The sequence below is a fragment of the Bubalus bubalis genome, chromosome 15 (assembly GCF_019923935.1).
Source record: "Bubalus bubalis isolate 160015118507 breed Murrah chromosome 15, NDDB_SH_1, whole genome shotgun sequence".
In the NCBI taxonomy this organism is placed as follows: Eukaryota; Metazoa; Chordata; class Mammalia; order Artiodactyla; family Bovidae; genus Bubalus; species Bubalus bubalis.
Window position 1 is genome coordinate 18,071,612 of NC_059171.1, and position 12,506 is coordinate 18,084,117.

At 42.9% G+C, this 12,506-nt stretch overlaps 1 protein-coding gene across 2 annotated transcripts; it reads left to right on the plus strand.

The window, feature by feature from the left end:
* Positions 1-9,447: 9,447 nt before the first annotated feature.
* On the plus strand, positions 9,448-12,046 carry POLR2K (RNA polymerase II, I and III subunit K). Of its 2 annotated transcripts, none has more exons than XM_006055230.4 (4): positions 9,448-9,579; positions 10,646-10,714; positions 11,084-11,176; positions 11,852-12,046. In XM_006055230.4, the coding sequence occupies exons 2-4, from the start codon at positions 10,654-10,656 to the stop codon at positions 11,872-11,874; spliced, it is 177 nt and encodes a 58-aa protein (XP_006055292.1). In that variant the 5' UTR covers positions 9,448-9,579; positions 10,646-10,653; the 3' UTR covers positions 11,875-12,046. The 2 variants fall into 2 exon arrangements, with proteins under 2 accessions (XP_006055292.1, XP_025120868.1); XM_025265083.3 differs by having other exon boundaries at positions 9,454-9,579; positions 10,517-10,714.
* The last annotated feature ends 460 nt before the right edge of the window (positions 12,047-12,506 follow it).

The window sequence follows — 12,506 nt, forward strand, 5'->3', positions numbered from 1 at the left end:
TAAGTCTCCTACATTGGCAGGCGGGTTCTTTACCACTGAGTGAGTGGAAATCGCTCAGTTGTGTCCGACTCTTTGCAACCCCATGGACTTTACAGACCATGGAATTCTCCAGGCCAGAATACTGGAATGGGTAGCCTTTCCCTTCGCCAGGGGATCTTCCCAAGCCAGGGATCGAACCCAGGTCTCCGCATTGAGGGCGGATTCATTACCACCTGAGCCACAAGGGAAGCCCTCTTTACCACTAGCTCCACCTGGAAAGCCCCTCTGAGGCACCTAAGGGCTTTCTAATTTGATAGGCTCTTTCTCACGCCCCCCCCCCCAACCTCCCGCCCCTCATCCCACCCCCCAATCTCCGCCCCCCACCCCGCACCACCCCCACCTCCGTTTTAACTTCGGGCAACACAGTATAGAAAGGTTAACAGGTCCTAGGCGCCATGCGTGCTAGGTTGCTTTAGTTGTGCCCGACTCTTTGCCACCCTACGGACTGACTGTAGCCCGCCGGGCTCCTCTGTCCATGGGGATTCCTCACCCAGGGATCGAACTGGTATCTCATGTCTCCTGCACTGGCAGGCGGATTCTTTACCGCTAGCGCCGTCTGGGAAATCCAATAGGTCCTATTGAGGGATGCTATTAAAAATAATGTAGGAGAACGTTCACTTCAAGATGTTTCCGGAGATGAATTGAAGCGTGAAAAGCAGGTTACAAACCGAATGCCATCCTTTAGAAGTACAGCTATACACAGGATAAGATCTGAAAGGTATGACTAACTTGGTTACAGCATCTGTAGACTAGATTATGCTTGGTTGGTTTTTTTTTTTTTTTTCAAGACATCTAAAAAGAGATATTTTATGTGCCAGGCTCCATTCTCTGCTCTTGGCAGTTTCTTCCTAATCTCTCTCTCTCTCTCTTTTCTGTCTTCTTTTCCTCTGTTTATTCCCTAAATGGGGCGTCTTACACATTTTTCTTTACCATTCTGTGCTTACATAATTCGGATTAGGAGTTTAAAGCATTACTTTAAAGTCAGTTTCAGCCACTGCTACCACTCTCCAGATGGACAGAACTTCTCCATCTGGATGCCCCTTAGATATTCTAAATGCCATATATCAAAAAATCAGACTCACTAACAATTATTAAGCTTTGACTATGTGCCAAATGAGGGCTTCCCTCACAGCTCAGTTGGTAAAGAATCCGTCTGCAATGCAGAAGACCCTGGTTCAATTCCTGGGTTGGGAAGATCCGCTGGAGAAGGTATAGGTTACCCACTCCAGTATTCTTGAGCTTCCCTCCTGGCTCAGCTGGTAAAGAATCCGCCTGCAATGTGGGAGATCAATGTGGGAGATCTGGGTTCAATCCCTGGGCTGGGAAGATCCCCTGGAGAAGGGAAAGGCTACCCACTCCAGTATTCTGGCCTGGAGAATTCCATGGACTGTTTAGTCCATGGGTTCACAAAGAGTCAGACACGACTGAGTGACTTTGACTTTCACTTTCTTTCAGTGTGCCAATTACTGGGCTGCTGCTGCTAAGTCGCTTCAGTCGTGTCCTACTCTGTGCAACCCCATAGATGGCAGCCCACCAGGCTCCTCTGTCCCTGGGATTCTCCAGGCAAGAATACTGGAGTGGGTTACCATTTCGTTCTCCAAATTACTGGGCTAGGTACTGGGAAAACAAAGATGGAAAGACGCAGTTACTGCTAGCTGGTATAAGTGCTATAGTAGAGGAATGGCACTAACACAAAAAGAAAGAGATCAACTAACGCTATAGAAGAAGAGCAGGCAGAGCTAACTATACAAAGACTGTGATATGCTTTTATGTATTTATCTTTTGGCTTCACCCGCTCAGCATGGGGGATCTTATTTCTGAAACCAGAGATCAAACCCGTGCCCTTTGAAATGGAAGCACAGAGTCTTAAACACTCTGATAGATGAGGTGGAATTTGAAGGACAAGTGACATCTTTAAAGACAGCAGGTGATTCTAAACTCAAAACAAAATGTGCAAGAGCAGGAGAATTGAAACAGTAGGGCACATTACAGAAACTGTAAATAACTTGTTATAGCTGAAAACTGACTCGTTCCAGGAAAGGGCAAAGAAAATTCTTGACAAGGGGAAGAAGCCAAGCCATGGAGAGTTTTGGATGCATGTTAAGAGTCTGAAGTTTATCCTCTCAGCAATGCAGAGCATTTTAGAAGGGCCACTCTGGTGGCAGAGTGGAGGACAGAAAGAAGAGAGGTGAGAGTGGCATAGGAAGTGACTGTATTACTCTGGAACATAGAAGGAGTGGAGAAGAACCTAGACCCGATTCAGTCAGCAGAACCAGCTTCCTGGAGCAGGGGAATGAGGAGCAGAGTACAAGTTTGGGAGAAAATAAGATGAATTTAGTTCAAGGTTGTTAAGTTTGAGGTACCAGTAGGACTTACGGTAAGGAACTGGTAAATTACAGTGGCTTAAATTTGGGCTATATGAGTAAAGCTAGAAGGTGCCATTTTCAAGATGGCACCTTCCTGAAGCCTCAGTCACACATTCAGGTAGAGGGAGTAGTGTCCTTTCTAGGTCCTCAAACAAGTCTCTGTTACAATCCAGTCTCTATTTTGCCACTCCCCGCCCAGCACTTGCTATCTTCCTCTGCTGAATTTTCTCCATATCATGTATCACCTCCTATAATACCATATTATTGGAACTTCCCTAGGATGGTCCCATGGTTAAGAATCTACCTGTCAATGCAGGGGACCCCGGTTTGATCCCTGGTCCAAGAAGATCCCAAATACTACAGGGCAACTAAGCTCAGGCACCACAACTACTGAGCATGCATGCAGCAACTACTGAAGGCTGTGCACCCTAGAGCCTGTGCTCCACAAGAGAAACCACCGCACTGAGAAACCCACATGCCCCGAAAGGGTAGCCCCACTTGCTACAACTAGAAAAAGCCCTTGCAAAGCAATGAAGACCCAGAGCAGTCAAAAAGAAAGAAATACCTTATTCGTTACCTATTTTAAGGTCTGCGTCCCACTCCACTGTAATGTAAACAGGGAAGGGAATTTGTTCTATGGTTAAAATCCACACACCCCCAAACACCATTTAAACATTGCCCTTTTCTCTTTCTTTAGTTAATTTTTCTCTTGTTCCAACTGAAGAATAAAAGAGTACACCATAACTCCTTTAGATACTCAAGGACTATTTTTTTATACCACTTCTCACCCAAAAAAAAGGGGGCAAAAGACACCTGGTTACATGTTAGCTTGCCCTAGCTTTACTCATATAGCCCAAATTTAAGCCACTGAGCTATATTTTCCTATTATTTACCCATCACAGTCTTTGGTCTCTTCCCTTCCCTTTCTGGATTGGGTGTAATCTCATTACTGACCTCAGAACTCTAAAACCCAAATGTTTTCCACTGATCTAATGCTTCTTTTGGGAACTATCCAGGAATACATAATGAAAGGTTTTCCATCACCATGATATTCAAGCTATGCAGTATACTTAAATGAATATGATCAAGGAAAAGGAAAACAGATATTCAGGGGAGAAAAATAGCAACATGCATCTCCATAACCGCACTATAAAGATGTAAAAGCACTAGTATTCAAGATCACAAGACAAATATGTTCATGCAGTTCAGTTCAGTTCAGTTGCTCAGTCGTGTCTGACTCTTTGCAACATCATGAACTGCAGCACGCCAGGTCTCCCTGTCCATCACCAACTCCCGGAGTTTCCCCAAACTCATGTCCATTGAGTCGGTGATGCCGTCTAACTGGCTCATCCTCTGTTGTCCCCTTCTCCTCCTGCCTTCAATCTTTCCCAACATCAGGGTTTTTTCAAATGAGTCAGCTCTTCACATCAGGTGGCCAAAATACTGGAGTTTCAGCTTTAACATTAGTCCTTCCAATGAACACCCAGGACCGATTTCCCTTTTGATGGACTGTCTAGATCTTCTTGCAGTCCAAGGGACTCTCAAGAGTCTTCTCCAACACCGTAGTTCAAAAGCATCAATTCTGTGCTCAGCCCTCTTTGTAGTCCAACTCTCACATCATACATGACCACTGGAAAAACCATAGCCTTGACTAGACAGACCTTTGTTGACAAAGTAACATCTCTGCTTTTTAATATGCTGTCTGCTGCTGCTGCTGCTAAGTCGCTTCAGTCGTGTCCGACTCTGTGCGACCCCATAGACGGCAGCCCACCAGGCTCCCCCGTCCCTGGGATTCTCCAGGCAAGAACACTGAAGTGGGTTGCCATTTCCTTCTCCGACACATGGTCATAACTTTCCTTCCAAGGAGTAAGGGTCTTTTACTTTCATGGCTGCAGTCACCATCTGCAGTGATTTTGGAGCCCAGAAAAATAGTCAGCCACTGTTTCCCCATCTATTTGCCATGAAGTGATGGGACCAGATGCCATGATCTTAGTTTTCTGAATGTCGAGCTTTAAGCCAACTTTTTCACTCTCCTCTTTCACTTTCATCAAGAGGCTCTTTAGTTCTTCTTCACTTTCTGCCATAAGGGTGGTGTCATCTGCATATCTGAGGTTATTGATATTTCTCCCGGCAATCTTGATTCCAGCTAGTGCTTCTTCCAGCCCAGCGTTTCTCATGATGTACTCTGCATATAAGTTAAATAAGCAGGGTGATGATATACAGCCTTGATGTACTCCTTTTCCTATTTGGAACCAGTTTGTTCTTCCATGTCCAGTTCTAACTGTTGCTTCCTGACCTGCATACAGGTTTCTCAAGAGGCAGGTCAGGTGGTCTGGTAGTCCCATCTCTTTCAGAATTTTCCACAGTTTATTGTGATCCACACAGTCAAAGGCTTTGGCATAGTCAATAAAGCACAAATATATGTTTTCCTGGAACTCTCTTGCTTTTTTTGATGATCCAACGGATGTTGGCAATTTGATCTCTGATTCCTCTGTCTTTTCTAAAACCAGCTTGAACATCTGGAAGTTCACGATTCACATACTGCTGAAGCCTGGCTTGGAGAATTTTGAGCATTACTTTACTGGCATGTGAGATGAGTGCAATTGTGTGGTAGTTTGAGCATTCTTTGGCATTGCCTTTTTTTGGGATTGGAATGAAAACTGACCTTTTCCAGTCCTGTGGCCACTGCTGAGTTTTCCAAATTTGCTGACATATTGAGTGCAGCACTTTCACTAATATGTTCATTAGGATAGGGCAATGCAGTAATGTCTGGCACACAGTAAAGGCTCAATAAAAGTTAGCTGTAACAGCATCTACTGACCATGGTTCAGAATGATCCTAAAATTACTGTTTCTTGCAGATAGGAAAGATAATGTTGGGCTGGGAACTGGCCTTGACACGAATTCTTTATCCTACCCCTCTGTAGGGTCCCAGGAATCATTTCTATTCTGCATGTGTTGATCCATTTTTGAGGCTCCATTATCTTAATACCTCAAGCTGCAGAATCAGAATCCAAGTCAGTTTGCAATGACTAAAGTTACACTTTTCCAGGCAGTCCGGTTATTAAGAATTGGTGCTTCTAATGCAGCAGACACATTTTGGATCCCTGGTTAGGGAACTAAGATCCTACATGCTGTGTGATGTGGGCCATGCCTCTCAAAAAAACAAACAAAAAAAGGCACAAAGATACACTTTCTGGATCACTCCATAACCTTTCTCTTATGATGACAATAGTTTTACCTAACATTTCTTGTCAGTTCAGTCGATCAGTCATGTCTGACTCTTTGCTACCCCATAGACTCCAGCATGCCAGGCTTCCCTGTCCATCACCAACTCCCGGAGCTTGCTCAAACTCGTGTCCATAGCATTGGTGACACCATCCAACCATCTCATCCTCTGTCATCCCCTTCTCCTCCCAATTACAATCTTTCCCAGCATCAGGGTCTTTTCAAACTAGTCAATTCTTTGCATCAGGTGGTGAAAATATTGGAGCTTCAACTTCAGCATCAGTCCTTCCAATGAACATTCAGGACTGATTTCCTTTAGGATGGACTGGTTGGATCTCCTTGCTGTCCAAGGGACTCTCAAGAGTCTTCTCCAACACCACAGTTCAAAAGCATCAATTCTTTAGCACTCTATTGAATAACCTCTTCCCTTTGGCTAAGAGGGGAGGTACTTTGTGAGACAGCTGCTGATAAAAATTATTTATATTCTATCTTAGCCTGTCTGTGGAGGAAGAAACTGTATAGTTTCATCTTGCTTATTTACCTTATATGCAGAGTACATCAGGTGAAATGCTGATGCACAAGCTGGAATCAAGATTGCAGGGAGAAATATCAATAACCCCAGCTATGCAAATGATGCCACCTTTATGGCAGAAAGCAAAAAGGAACTAAAGAGTCTCTTGATGAAAGTGAAAAAGGAGAGTGAAAAAACTGGCTTAAAACTCAACATTCAAGAAACTAAGATTATGGCATCTGGTCCCGTCACTTCATGGCAAATAGATGGGGAAACAATGGAAACAGTGACAAACTTTTATTTCTTGGGCTCCAAAGTCACTGCAGATGGTGAATGCAGCCATGAAATTAAGACACTTGCTCCTTGGAAGAAAAGCTGTGGCTAACCTAGACAGTGTATTAATAAGCAGAGACATTGCTTTGCCAACAAAGGTCCATCTAGTCAAGGCTATGGCTTTTCCAGTGGTCATGTATGGATGTGAGAGTTGGACTATAAAGAAAGCTGAGCACCGAAGAATTGATGCTTTTGAACTGTGGTGTCGGAGAAGCCTCTTGAGAATCTCTTGGACTGAAAGGAGATCAAACCAGTCCATCCTAAAGGAAATCAGTCTGAATATTCATTGGAGGACTGATACCCTGATGCTGGGAAACACTGAAGGCAGGAGGAGAAGGGGATGACAGAGGATGAGATGGTTGGATGGCATTACCAACTCAATAACATGAGTTTGAGCAAGCTCTAGGAGTTGGTGAAGGCCAGGGAAGCCTGGTGTGCTGCAGTTCATGGGGTCGCAAAGAGTTGGACATGACTGAGCGACTGAACTGAACAATGAAGAAGCAGGATACTCCACTGTGTTTCCTGGATATTTAAATATTGGCCTCTAGGAAAACCCGGAAAGTCAAGTCCCAAGTTGGTCTGTGGAGGTGCAACCAATTAACTCCTTCTGGAAATAAAAGGTCAGGCTCAATGTTCCCAGGTTGCTGGATGGGAGAGAGAAAAGCAATAGAGCCTGCTTAATAAGAAACCAATAAAGGCTTCCCCTCATAGCTCAGTTGGTAAAGAATCTGCCTGCAATGCAGGAGATCCTGGTTCATTTCCTGGGTCAGGAAGATCCGCTGGAGAAGGGATAGGGTACCCACTCCAGTATTCTTGGGCTTCCCCTGTGGCTCAGCTGGTAAAGAATCCACCTGCAATATGGGAGACTTGGGTTCGATCCTTGGGTTGGGAAGATCCTCTGGAGAAGGGAAACACTACCCACTACAGTATTCTGGCCTGGAGAATTCGATGGACTGTATAGTATAGTCCATGGCGTTGCAGAGTCGGACACAACTGAGTGACTTTCACTTTCAATAAGAAACCGAAGTAGTAGATATTGGGGAGAAAGAAACCTGCTTTTCAGATTGATTACAATAGTTATTAACAACTGTTTATTTTCTAAATTTTAATAACTTCATTTTCTTCTTCCCCTTTCTGATATAAATACTTGCTGTTGAGAGCGCTAATTCTTAGGTAGGTTGATTCAGGAGGAGGAGGAGGGGGAGGAGGAGAGGGGGAAGGAGGAGAGGGAAGAGAAAGGGGTCTGGGGCTCTCAAGGAAAAGAAAAGGACAAACGTTTCTTTCCTACATTCCTTCAACATAGTCACATAAAATGTTTTTTTCTTTAAGCCCAGAGCTAATAATTACACAACAAACGACTCATCTTGCTCAAGGTATGTTTTTCCTTAAACTCTTTACCAATGATTATAAAACAACAATGTATCCTGTTGGAGGACATGTTCCTCCTTAAGAACCTTCTGACTATCCTGTCATCTTAAAATGTATGTTGTGGGAGTGGGTCTGGTAAGATCTTTCTAGTGAAAGTGAAAGTTGCTCAGTCCTGTCAGGACTCTTTGCTACCCCATGGCCTGAATTCTCCAGGCCAGAATACTGGAATGTGTAGCTTTCCCTTCTCCAGGGGATCTATCCAACACAGGGATCGAACTCAGGTCTCCCACATTGCAGGAGAATTCTTTACTGTCTGAGCCACAAAGGAAGCCCATTATTTTAAAAATGTTATTTTAAAATGTTATCCCATTAGTTTAAAATTTAAGTTGTGGGAATGGATCTGGTAAGACCTTTACAGCCTTGAGACATTCTTTTGATTTACTGTAACAACCAACTGAAAAAGTATATAGCTCCCTTGCTAAGACTACGAGGGGGCACTCTCCATCCCCTCTTCTGATGTCTACGTTACAAGCTTTCTGTCCTTTTTCGCTGTAATGAAACTTCTGCCACACAAAGTTCTAAACGTCCGAAGCCTGGTTCCTGATGCCCATGCTAAATCTTCTTCGGAGACCACAAATCCGACATGGTTCACCGTAAGCTATTACTGTGAAAGAAGCAAACGTTGTGAATCCAACTGTTCAATTTCATTAAATTTTTGACCTTTGAAAGAACACGGCCTCACTGGTCAAGTCTTCTTGTTCTTCTAAGGAGGAATGAATACAGGGGACAAAAGGAGGGTCAGTGGACAGCTGCTGCTGCTGCTGCTAAGTCGCTTCAGCCGTGTCCAACTCTGTGCGACCCCATAGACGGAAGCCCACCAGGCTCCCCCGTCCCTGGGATTCTCCAGGCAAGAACACTGGAGTGGGTTGCCATGTCCTTCTCCAATGCACGAAAGTGAAAAGTGAAAGTGAAGTCGCTCAGTCGTGTCCAACTCTTAGCGACCCCATGGACTGCAGCCTACCAGGCTCCTCCGTCCATGGGATTTTCCAGGCAAGAGTACTGGAGTGGGGTGCCATTGCCTTCTCCGACTGGAGTGACTACCACTACCTAAATCCCTTAGCTTTAAGTGGGAGTAACTGACGTAGCTGCCCACAAGTAAAATGTGTGAGTCAGAGAGAGAACGAGCGCCTAGGGGAGAAAGGGTCGAAAAGCAAAAACGAAATTATATGAAAGATAGCGACCGAAGGGGTGCTCCACTGCCCCGGCACAAATAGCAAACTATTCGAAACACGTAGTCTGAAAAGGGCTTTTGGACGTGGATATCCGCGGTGGAGCCGATTCTTCTACGTTCCTCGGAGTAACAACGGTCAGCCTAGTATTCCACGAGCACTTCACTGGGGTTTCTCTTCTAACCCTCTGCCCGCCTAGAAAAATGTTCCTTTCTGCAGACTTCATTTGCCAGAAAAACAAACCTCCTAGGACATGAAAGGTTGCTAAAGTGCTTTGCTTCCCTGACAAACGAAAACAGCTAGGAACGAAACAAGCACTTTCGACTAGACTCGAAAACACCAAAAGACCCGTTTCTTCCGCCTCTACTCAATCCAGGTTCCTCAGCCACAGCCGAAACGGAAGGGGCGGAGACTCCGACACGTCAGAAGCGAGCGCCGGAAGTTGCCCGCGGCTCAGAGGCGAGTCGAAATCTGTTTGGAGAGGCCTAAAGATTTCTCCGTGTTACGTGAGTAGGGAATTGGAGGTTTGGGATTTGAGGGTGGGAATTTGGGCCCAAACTGAAAAGACAATAAGGTCTAAAGAGGTCTAGTGTAAGGGTTAGAGTCAGGAGAGGCTGGGGAAGAGTCGATACTTTTAGTCCTTTGCCGGTTTAGCTTTTGGGTTGTTCCCCTGTTTAACTGTTGACTAGCTTTGGGGAGTTATTTATTCTTCTCTTATCTTCGGTTCTCGTGTTCTACTGTTGAGAGAAGTTTGTTTTTGTTTTTGTTTTTTTTCTTTTACAATCTCCTGCTAAAGTTTGGAAAAATATAACGTGTTAAATGAAGACGCGGGCTTTGCAATCAGACCTAAATCTCTCTGACTCTGCAGCTGAGTGTGTTAGTCGCTCAGTCGTGTCCCACTCTTCGCGACCCCATGGACTGTAGCCGCCAGACTCCTCTGTCCATGGAATTCTCCAGGCAAGAATACTGGAGTGGGTTGCCATTCTCTAATCCAGGGGATCTTCCCTACCCAGTGATCGAACCCGGGCCTCCTGCATTGCTGCTGAGTAATCCTGCCCAAATGAACTTGCTTAAACCTGAGTTGGAGAAGGCAATGGCACTCCACTCCAGTACTCTTGCCTGGAAAATCCCATGGACAGAGGAGCCTGGTACGCTGCAGTCCATGGGGTCGCTAAGAGTCGGACACGACTGAGCGACTTCACTTTCACTTTTCACTTTAATGCATTGGAGAGGGAAATGGCAACCCATTCCAATGTTCTTGCCTGGAGAATCCCAGGGACAGGGGAGCCTGGTGGGCTTCCGTCTATGGGGTCGCACAGAGTCGGACACGACTGAAGCGACTTAGCAGCAGCAGCAAACCTGAGTTCCTTCATATGTAAAATAAGAGTCCAATTTGGGGGTAAATGCGCAACACGTTTTTTGTTTGTTTGTTTCGTCCTTTAGACCCAGCCATGAAACAAAGTACTGACTAGGAATTGAGACCTTTTTAGCTTTCCCTCGGAAAAATGATTCCTGGTTGGATTTGTGAGGGCCCCGCTTTGAGATATTAAATATTTGAGTCTCCGATTTCAGGGACAACAATGGACACCCAGAAGGACGTTCAACCCCCAAAGCAGCAGCCAATGATATATATCTGTGGAGGTAAGAGTAACACAAAGTAAGAGTATTTAAACTCGGTTAAAAAAAAAGAATTGTGCATTTGTCTTTGACTTCAGTGAGTCGTTCATCTTTAAAGTTAGAAAGCCGAACAGCTTTAGCAGTCTTTAAAAAAAAAAATACTCTCATTAACTTTTCATTTCCTATTCTAGGAAAAGTGCCTTGCCCACCACTCTTTTTTTCTCTCTCCTTAAGCTTACTGGTAATAGTAATACTATCCTTGAGGATCCTCATCCTTGAGGTTGAGTATTTGTATTTTAGTGTGTTGGATGAAAAATATGTTCAAGATAATTTGCTTGTCTGTAGTAATTTCTCTTTTAGGCATTGAATAAATGAATGTGTTTTCATTTCTAGAATGTCACACAGAAAATGAAATAAAATCAAGGGATCCCATCCGATGCAGAGAATGTGGATACAGAATAATGTACAAGAAAAGGACTAAAAGATGTATCCTTTAAATTGTGCTTCTTAGGTATGAGTTGGGAGCAAGTGAAGAATAACACCTGGTTTGATAGTCAAAGACTAATTACTTGTGAAAATGGTAACAACTTGGATTACTTACCAAAAAAAAAAATGTTTATCATTTTCTTTTTTATCACAGTACTTCGGTGTGTAGACGTATACCAAGTAATCTAAATACTAGTTGATTTTGGCTTTTATAAGTGTATTTTTCAGCAATTCTATATAAGTACTCATTCCTGAGCTTCAGTTTATGAACAAACTAAATTATACAAGGGGAACTACAAATAGTGAGTTTTTATGCTACCTTATGGAAAAAGTGAGACTTAGGAATTAGCTGAAAGTCAGAGTAAATTGTTATGTAATAACTGACAGTATTTTTTAGAACAGTAAATTATCGCTTTTAACACTGCTTTAGTTTCTTGGTGCATTGGTCTCTATCATGGAAAGGGGGCTAATAATTAAAATAGTTTATTTTTTAATTCACTTCTCATCATAGTAAATAGTGAATTTTATTCTTTTGTGCATTTTAGATTAACTTAAATAAATCTAACTAACATTTTAGATTAAATAAATAGATTATTGCAAAGAGAAAGTGACTTGAAAGTACTAAAATTTTAATTTTAATGTACCTTTTTATGTCCTTAACTTGGTATATTACAGTGGTGGTTTTTGATGCTCGGTGAAACATGAAATTCAGAGGAATATCTTCATTTTTATTTGGATTTGTTGTTAATGTTGTATAGATTTTGATTAGTGTACTTTATGAATACAATTATGTACACATTTCATTTTAAAAAACCATATTGTATTTAGATATCTATTAATAGCTTATATAAAGATAATATTTTTCAGTTACATGGTTTGTATTTTAATTTTATTGTGTATGTAATCTGACACTCAGTGGAGGTTAAAAATGTTTCCCAAACTACACTTTAAGCAAAACCTGGAATCATCTGGGACCCTTGTTAAAAATGAAGTTTTCTAGGGCTTTTTAAAGGTCTGATTAAGTAAGTTCTTAGGAAACCTCTGTTTTATATCACCAGTTGTTGGTAAACTCTCCAGCTTTTGTATGGAGTATACCAGTGCACTTACTGTCAATGTGCATACCTCTTTTTGAGTTACAGTTTTCATTTGTTAACTTGGCATAGGCCTTTCTGTATTTATATGTAATGGTTGACTTTTTAAAATCTTGGGCAAGGGAAAAGAAACTTTGATGGTTGCTTTCTGTAAGACAAAATCAATCCCAAGTAAAGTGGATGAAGCAGACTGTTAAGGCAGGTGTGGTTTCCCAGTTGTAATTATTCATTAAAGTAAA

Excerpts from the sequence above, each read along its gene's own strand:
- POLR2K (XM_006055230.4), top strand. The coding sequence starts at position 10,654 with ATGGACACCCAGAAGGACGTTCAACCCCCAAAGCAGCAGCCAATGATA. Across the intron at positions 10,715-11,083 it reads AATGATATATATCTGTGGAG|AATGTCACACAGAAAATGAA; the intron begins GTAAGAGTAACA and ends TTTCATTTCTAG. Across the intron at positions 11,177-11,851 it reads CAAGAAAAGGACTAAAAGAT|TGGTGGTTTTTGATGCTCGG; the intron begins GTATCCTTTAAA and ends GGTATATTACAG.